The sequence below is a fragment of the Aulonocara stuartgranti genome (assembly GCF_965226115.1).
Source record: "Aulonocara stuartgranti genome assembly, chromosome: 12".
Lineage (NCBI taxonomy): Eukaryota > Metazoa > Chordata > Actinopteri > Cichliformes > Cichlidae > Aulonocara > Aulonocara stuartgranti.
In genome coordinates this window covers 30607335-30615630 of record NC_138948.1, presented here as the reverse complement: position 1 = coordinate 30615630, position 8296 = coordinate 30607335, and the positions used below count along the sequence as shown (strand labels likewise).

The 8296-nt window shown below is 36.8% G+C and overlaps 1 protein-coding gene across 1 annotated transcript; it reads right to left on the bottom strand.

Moving 5' to 3' along the window:
• Window positions 1–1145: 1145 nt before the first annotated feature.
• Window positions 1146–8013, bottom strand: LOC309718182 (uncharacterized protein). The gene is made up of 7 exons (XM_082553209.1): window positions 7469–8013; window positions 7122–7389; window positions 6719–6865; window positions 6547–6623; window positions 5469–5575; window positions 4581–5026; window positions 1146–3000 (listed from the first exon to the last, which is right to left on the bottom strand). Exons 1-7 carry the CDS (start codon window positions 7798–7800, stop codon window positions 2695–2697), a joined length of 1683 nt encoding a protein of 560 aa, XP_082409335.1. The 5' UTR covers window positions 7801–8013; the 3' UTR covers window positions 1146–2694.
• Window positions 8014–8296: the final 283 nt, after the last annotated feature.

Below are 8296 nucleotides of genomic sequence, written 5' to 3'. Positions count from 1 at the left end.
CTTGATTGTACGATATAGCTTTAGGTAGTTTATGCACAAATGTTTCTATGTCACTATATATATATATATATATATATATATATATATATATATATATATATATATAAACATAATGACAGAGATACAATAGTGAGTTGTATCTGTAAAACACAGTGGAGGCTCTGTCGTGGTTTGGCTCTCTATTTCGGCCTGTGGTGTAGGGGACCATGTCAAAATTGATGGAACACTGAAGGGATCCCAAACACACTGCAGATGCAGTAAAAACATACATGGATAGAGCAGGCTCATCATGACAGATCCAAGTCAGAATTTTCATTTGGTGTGCCTCCTCAACTCGTATCTATAAACAAGCTGCAGCTGTGTTTTTAAGTACAAAAAATGTATTGGTTTGTTTTGCTAGTGATGCTTGAATGGCTCTACATTGTTTGTTTGTTTTTTTGGTTTGTGAACTTGAATTGTTTTATGTGTGTATTGTATACGAGTATTGCATTGTATATAGTTAAACAACTTTTACAACTTTACTACCTGGAATAACGTTAACTGAAGATTGGGGAAGCCAATGCAGAAGTCCCTTAAACCTGTATTCTATCTGACGGCCACCAGATGGCAATAGATGTGGTTGTAAGAAAAACTTCTGGTTCTGTTGAAGTCTAGTGGGAAGTGGCTCTGTCTTAACCTCTGTAAACACTTTCATGCTGGGTTTATCAGTTCAGTCCCTCACTTGAATCATTTTGAATAAAAAAATCAAGTCTATTTTGTAAATCTTGGTGATATAGTGTTTTAACATGGAGGACTATTTGTGCAGAAAGACCTGGGTGAACACTGTGGGTAAATAACCCTTGGCTTCCTTTCTCTGTGACCTCAGTAAACACTTCCTTCAGAACTTTAGAGGCTAGTTTCATATTCTATTGAATAAAAAAAAAAAAAAAAAAAGCAGTTCACATTATAAATTATGGTCATTATTAGAGTAAGAAACATGGATTACCCAGGGCATGCTCCTGGGCTAATGACTGGTCGATTACAAGTTGTGAGCATCAAGAAGTTCTGCATGTCTTTATAGAGTCATTAAATCATTACTCATGTAATACATCAGACAGCATATCATTTCAATCATGATCTAAGATGTTATTTATTAACTAATTTACATTTTACATTTCCACAACAAGAATACTAGATGCAAGGACAGTCAAGCTTCAATATTTTAATCAGTATTTAAGAACATGTAAATGAGCTGTGTCAAAGCCAACAAAGTTGGTTAGCAAAGTACGTAGATTTTACCACCATGCAGTATACTGCACATATAAAATGGGCAAAATCAAAATATCTTCAAAGAACTTCTAAATACTGAAGAACTCATCTCTGAATCCCCAGTTTCAGAGGCACTCATCAGAATGAATTGGGTCCTATGGAGCTGTAGTCCAAAATAAAGTAAATTTTATGAAAATTGTAATGTTTTCAATAGATGAGGTTGAAAGACGAGTTAGGCTTCCATTTTTTATTTTTAATCGTACTAAAATATATGTATACGAAACATTAAAAAAAACAAAACAAAAAAAAAACTTAAACCTCAACACCAACTACCATTTTGATTTCAGGTATGAAACAAGCACCACCAAGGATCACCATCATTCACTACAACCAACTGTTTCTCATACGTACATGGAAGTTTGTTGTGATTTGAGGACTCTAGACAAGTGGAAGACAAAAGAAGTAGTGGCAGGTCTAAAAGAAGTAATGTCACTAAGATTCATCTACTGTTCTCTGAAACTTCATCAGATGTGATCCGAGTGGAAGGGTGGCTGTCAAAAAATGTACTCTTAAGGAAAAGAAACAGGGAGAAAGGGCTGAGGTGTGCCAAATTAAACAAAAACAAACTAGACTAAAAATCAGCATCCAACGGTCTCACGGAGTGAGGAATCCAAATTTGGAATTTTTGGTTCATCATTTGTCAGTATGTAGAAAACATAATGACAGAGGTACAACAGTGAGTGTTTACAGCTATCTGTAAAACACAGTGGGGTCTCAGTTTCAGCCTGTGGTGCAGGGGACCATGTTAAAATTGATGGAACACAGAAAAGAGGGTTCAGATTATCATCCGCCATGCACAACCAATTGGAGAGGGTCTAATTGGCTAACCACTTTGTTTTTCAGCATGACAGGGATCCCAAACACACTGTAGATGCAGTAAAAGGCTCAAGTCTTTTAGACAGTGTGGTACGCTTACATTTGGGGTGAGCAAGAGGTGAGACAGAGAATACAGATCTGCGCCGAGTGGTTATCAGATTCTGATTACAAATGCAAAACAAATGTATTTAGATTTATGTTCTTTGGAGGGGAAAACTAACAAATGGAGACAGCCCCCATTGTTTCAGACATTGTGTTGATGTATTTTACTTTCGTTATTTGGCAAAACCTCATTCACAAAGCAACATGAACCTGCATTAAGGAGGCATTAGATAAGCATATAATGCATCAGACAGCAGAGTTTCTATAAAAACACACCCTAGAATATTGTAGGGTGTATTTTGTTGTAATGAAAAGTCTTTGTTACCTGTTCATCAAAGCTGCTGATGACTTGTGAGATACACAACCATTCCTTATGAGTTTAAAAGAGCACCAAATAAGGAATTTAGAAGGTTATGGAAACAACCTCAACAACCACATGCAGGGACACTAACAAGCAGCAGAACTCCCTCACAGGTCAGTAGACTCCCACTGTTCTTTACTTATCCTGGCTCCAGTCACTTCCTGCTCTGTCTTTTCCTCCATCTTAGGCCATGTAAGCCAATCGGGGGTGAGATATTTGAAACTGCCACTTGCTGCAGGAACAAATGAAAATATTGCCGGAGAGGAGAAGTAATCCCGACTGCGGATGCTTGGACAGCCTCTGAAATCCAATCCGGACTGCCCTTGTGGGTTGAGGTAGTGGGCCGATGTTGCTAAGAAGCTGGAATTAGGATAAAACAGAAATCCTCCAAAGTGTGAAAGGCTCATCAGGTCCTGATAACAAGAATAAGATAGATAGAAAAGATTATCCGAGGATCATGGACAGCAACAGCCCAGGTCAAGAGTGGTTTTCAGTCCAGAAAGACTGAAAAAAACCTACAACACACATAATGCTCTAGAAGTGTAAATACATTACATGAGTATTTATTGTATTGTGTATTATTTTTAAAAACCTAAAAGTACAGTAGATCAAGTAATAATAGGAATGGCTTTCATTTTAGTGTTAATTAAAAAAAAAATTCAAAGAATTCCTACTTGTACTTGTCTACTCATTTTTCCAGGGGTACTTAAATGCAGGTAATTCTGCAACTATAGCTATTCAGTTATATAGAGTATCTATATAGACGCATTTTTTAAAAATAGAAAACTCTGCAAATCCCTTTGGAAACTGTTTGAAATACTAAACTAAACTAAGGCATATCCACAGCCTCTGGAAACTTAAAAAGTAGTTCAAACAATATGAAGTTAAGTCAAAAAAAATACAGATGAAGACAATTTTCTCAGTTATCTATAGCATGAGTTAAAAATAAAACATGAGGGTACTTACAGAATGTAAAAAGCAGACACATTCTTCATTAAACTTGCAAGTAATTATGCTGTAATTTCTTTAAAATAATCCTTTTGATTTGTAGAAAAATATAATTTTTTATTATTTAAAATTATGAACAACATCCATCCATCCATTCTCTTCTACCCATCCTTTTCAGGGTTGCAGGGTGAGGGAGGGGGTGGGATGTCTAGTTATGCACAACTATGAGACATTTTAATAAAAAATGTACAACTTTGAAAATAAAATCTGACATCCTACTTTTCTGCTCTTCACTACATTAATTAATGGGCTATATTTACTTAAATTAGGATAACCAATGAGACCACAGTGAGGTAACACACTAGTTGACAGTGAATTATCCTTTCCAACCTTTAAGGTTCCTGTGCAGACAAACCAGCTATATATGTTGTTAAAACATAACCAGTGCTTTGTCCTTTGTGTTTCTTTTAGTATTAAATGTGGAGTGTGCCAGTCTGTACATGTATGACCGGTCAGAAAGACTCTTCAAAAAGTTGCAGTCACATGAGGGTCAAAGCGCCTCTCTCCAGCCTTTGGAAATACATTCTTTGGAAATGCTGACTGCATTTTTTTAACAGATATAAGACTTGTTGTGCATTCTGGGTAGTAAGCACCTTAAAAACATGACCAATGGAAAATGCACTAAGTTTTGCTATAAAAAACACTATTTGTGCTTCATGTGTCTGTTCATATTTACTCTGTAGTTGAATTAAAGTAAAAAAGATAAGTAAATAAAGTATAAGTTAACAGTTAAAATAGGCTAAATCTGCACTTTTTACAACAATTAAATGCTACCTACAGTAGTATGCATAATAAGTATTAAAACACACCATTCTTTAAGTTTGATTACTAATAATACTTCCTATGCTCTAAGTCTCATCATGTGAGCCTTAATGCCTCACTTTGACAGGCACTTAAAGGCTATGGGTGCCCTAATGGATTTTTTTAAGGTTATGCAGAAGTCATTGGATATAGCTTTCAAATTGTGTTTTGTGTTGCTATGTACCTGTGCCATTGCATGTTGTTGATTAATAGGAAGAGGAGTCAGTGCTGGACTCAATCCACATGGCACTACTCTGTCCACGTTGGCACAGCTGTGCCAGGTGTTCAGCCGAGATGAGTGGAAAAGGCCATTTGAAACACTGGGATCCCACAGATATCTGTTTAATTCTGGAGAATAAGCACAGCTGTATGCAAAACCGGTGGAGACATCAGACAGTTGTTCCGTCCTTGCATCTTGTTTCTGGCAGCGATTTGCTTGGTCAGTTGTTAGGCTGCTGACATGACTTTGTCCGAGGTCCACATCTTTGTGGATCCTGGCTGTAGTCTGCATGGTTGCTTCTGTGATGGAAACCTTTGGCTCTGGTTCTTTTTCCTGGTGTGTTTCACACATCTCTTCTCCAGGAAACTCCTCAGAATTTGTGTCCTTATCACTGTCACTCTCGTGGGGATCTTGCAAAACCAAAATAAACAAGAAACAAGACATATTCATACTTGTTCAAACAACAAAAATTCAACAAAATTCCATTGTATGGGATAATGTCAGATCACTGTCTTAACACAGCCTATAAATATTGAATACAGGTTAAAAAATATATATATATAGGTCACTCATATACAAAGTTAGTTTAGCAAAGATAATTCAAGTTAAAATATGTTTAACTTTAAGTGTACTTATTTTTTTTAATCTTCTATTAAGTGTATATATAACTGAGCCAATCATATCGTATTAACAAAATTAAAATACCACGAAAACTGTGAAAAGTCAACGGTAATCATGGTCATCACGTTTTTAAACCCTTTTCTTAGTTCTGTAAGCTTTTGTGTTTTTTATAGCATAGGGGTTGCACTGACATTATGAATACTGCGCAGGTGAAGTGGTGAATTCGCTCACCTGAAGACTTGGAATTGTGTGAATGCTGTGGAGAGTCTTTTACAGGTTCATGTTTCACGTCAGTCAGCTGTGTCTCTTTAGAGCTGTGGGATGAGTGTTGTAGTTTCCTGATATAACCAAGAATAACACAATAAGAAGAAAAAGGTCACCCGTATCATTGCTGAGTAATAGTGACTTGTGGCAGTTTTGTTCAAACTGACATTACTTTGGTGTTCAGTCGTAAAAAAACGGAACTTCCGCAGTTTTGTTTTGTTTTTAACTCAGAAGCTCAGAAACAGATTTTATGTGTGAAATTTGGCGTCCTAGAGTAAAAGAGACATTCTGTAAAGCAAAGCATGCAAAGACACATTTGACCTTTTTTAATGGGAAGCTAAAATTTATAGTAATATTCCGTAAACAAGATTAGTGGCTTACTGGGAAAAAATGTTCTTCTAAAGCAACAATTTTTTATTTTTATTTTTTTACAAATACTGATGGCTGCAGTTACCAAATTGAGGCCAAAGTGTCTGTGTTTTTTCAAGAAATGTGGGGATGTTAGCACTGAGTTTATAATTATACTCTGTGATTACTTCATGAGGTTTTAGATGCACATTTGACTCCTCTAGCAGTAAAAAAGAATTGTCACAGCTACCTGGATTCAGATTTCTTTTAGTAGAGAACACTCTGAAATTGAATTTCCAGTTGAGAAATTAAAACTGCACAAACAAAATAGGATAAATAACACATAAAAAATACACTTGAGGAAATTTTGTTTAGGTTTTGTTTTGTATTTTCCTAGATGTCTCTAGGAAAGAATGAAAAAAAGTGTCCATAATGCTATAAGTAAAATTAATTGATGACTTTGTTTATTGTTTTAACTTTGTTTGAGAAAAAACAGTTATATAAGCACATGTTATCATGTTATTGGCATGATGTTTCATTTTTTAATATCATTGTTATCACCAATACATATAATTTTCATTTACTCCTTTTTGTACTTCTACACAACCACAACAAGGTACTGCAGGGTTTGGTTTCATATAGAAACAAACATGTACATAGTATTTTCTTTTTTTGTAACTTATAAGAAATAACTTGCCTCTTCTCTCTCCTTCCATTGCCAGTATCTCGGAATCCCTTGGCGAAAGGATTGTTGTCTATTTTCAGCTGTGTGATCTAATATTTGATACAAAAGAAACATTTCTTTATGATTGCAGACTCAAAGTCTTCACCTTCCTTTCCACTTTGTTCTAGGGAAGAGAATTCCTTACCTTGTCATTCTGGTAAGCTGTAACTGCGATGAATTCAGTCTCAGAGAACACATATGTCCTAAAAGTGCAGTAAGGCAGCGTTAGGATGTCGTGTGCCTTTACTATATGAAACCTGGGCTGGTACTTGTGCATCGAGTTGAGAATTGTCTGCAAATGAAAAGAATTAGAAAAACTCAAAATTGGAAGCATAGTGCATAGCAAAAATAAAAGGAAAGCGTTAGTAACACTTAAGTGAAAAGAATTTCCCAGCACCCCCAAGCTACTTTACGCATTGAGCGAATTTACTGGATTTCTGTGTTATTGCTCACTAAAAGACCATAAACAGCAAGTCTTGATGCGCTCTTTGACAGCATGGTGGTTGTTCAAAGCCACCTTTAAAACAAGGTGTTAGGTGAAAACTTACAAATCCATGCTTGTCTGATATGTTGTTGGTTAGTTTCAGCTTGAGGAAGTTGACCACTTTGGACATCCACTGCTCTCCCGTAGCCGGACTGTCCGGGTGGATGTACATGCGTTTGGGCATCTCGGGGTCCGCCTTGCCAGCCACCATCCAGCGTGAGTTATGGAATTTATATCTACAGTCATCAGCTGCCACGATGTCCATGAGGAGAATATATTTGGCTTTTCTGTCCATCCCCGTGCACCTGGCCCTGAGCGGCGGAAACATACGTCTGCGAGGAGAAGAGACCGTGACAGGAAGCACGCATTCATCAACACTTTTCCATTCATGCGTAAATGTTAGAAAATTACCTCCCAGATTTTGTAATGACCATTTCTGTTCCGCATTTGTGGAACTGTCTCCAAAGCTCACTGGCTTCTAAATAAAGTTTGGGCTCATCTTCTGCTGTTTCCTCGATTTCCACAAGTTCACGAGGCCGAGAAAATAGCGCAGAGCTCTCCGGCGTAGATGTGCGAAGGATCGGATCTACACTGGAATCCAGGCTTCGGTTTGGCGGTCCTCCCGTGGATGCAATTGGGAACAAAGTGAATCCGGACAGGAGAGTCGCGCAGGGAGCCGGATCTCCTCCTGGAAAAGTTTGAGGCACCGCTGCTGAGACGCACAGCTCAGAGAAAGTGCGCATGGTTTCCAAAGAGAAACTTTATTAGGAAGACCTTACAATTTTATACAAAATAAAAACAGTTGCACATAAAAAAAAAAGTCAGCAAAGCGTGTTAGAGCAAACAGCTGTTATACTTGTTTATCAGCCGAAGGTCCACTACTCTCTAATGCCTCCCAGCTTGTGTCGAAGCCGATTTGCTTATTGACACGTTTGAACTCCTTGTGACACTCGGCAGTGGGTGGGGTTTATTTATGTGGAGAAAAGTGCTGTCCTATGTTGAGTGAAATTCAACTTTATTAATCACAAAACAAAACAGCACATTACACACGAACAACACTGAGATATACAAATAACCAAGACTTGGCTCACTTTAAAATTATTATTATTATTATTTTTAAGTTGCCATTTATAATACAGCACCAATATGCAACATCGCCATAAATATGAAATTATTCAAAGTGTCACTAAAAATTACTTTTTTTTCCTAAATAATTATTTTCCTATTTTATACTATTTT

Excerpts from the sequence above, each read along its gene's own strand:
- LOC309718182 (XM_082553209.1), bottom strand. The coding sequence starts at position 7,800 with ATGCGCACTTTCTCTGAGCTGTGCGTCTCAGCAGCGGTGCCTCAAACT. Across the intron at positions 7,390-7,468 it reads GTCATTACAAAATCTGGGAG|ACGTATGTTTCCGCCGCTCA; the intron begins GTAATTTTCTAA and ends TTCTCCTCGCAG. Across the intron at positions 3,001-4,580 it reads AACAACATGCAATGGCACAG|GACCTGATGAGCCTTTCACA; the intron begins GTACATAGCAAC and ends TCTTGTTATCAG.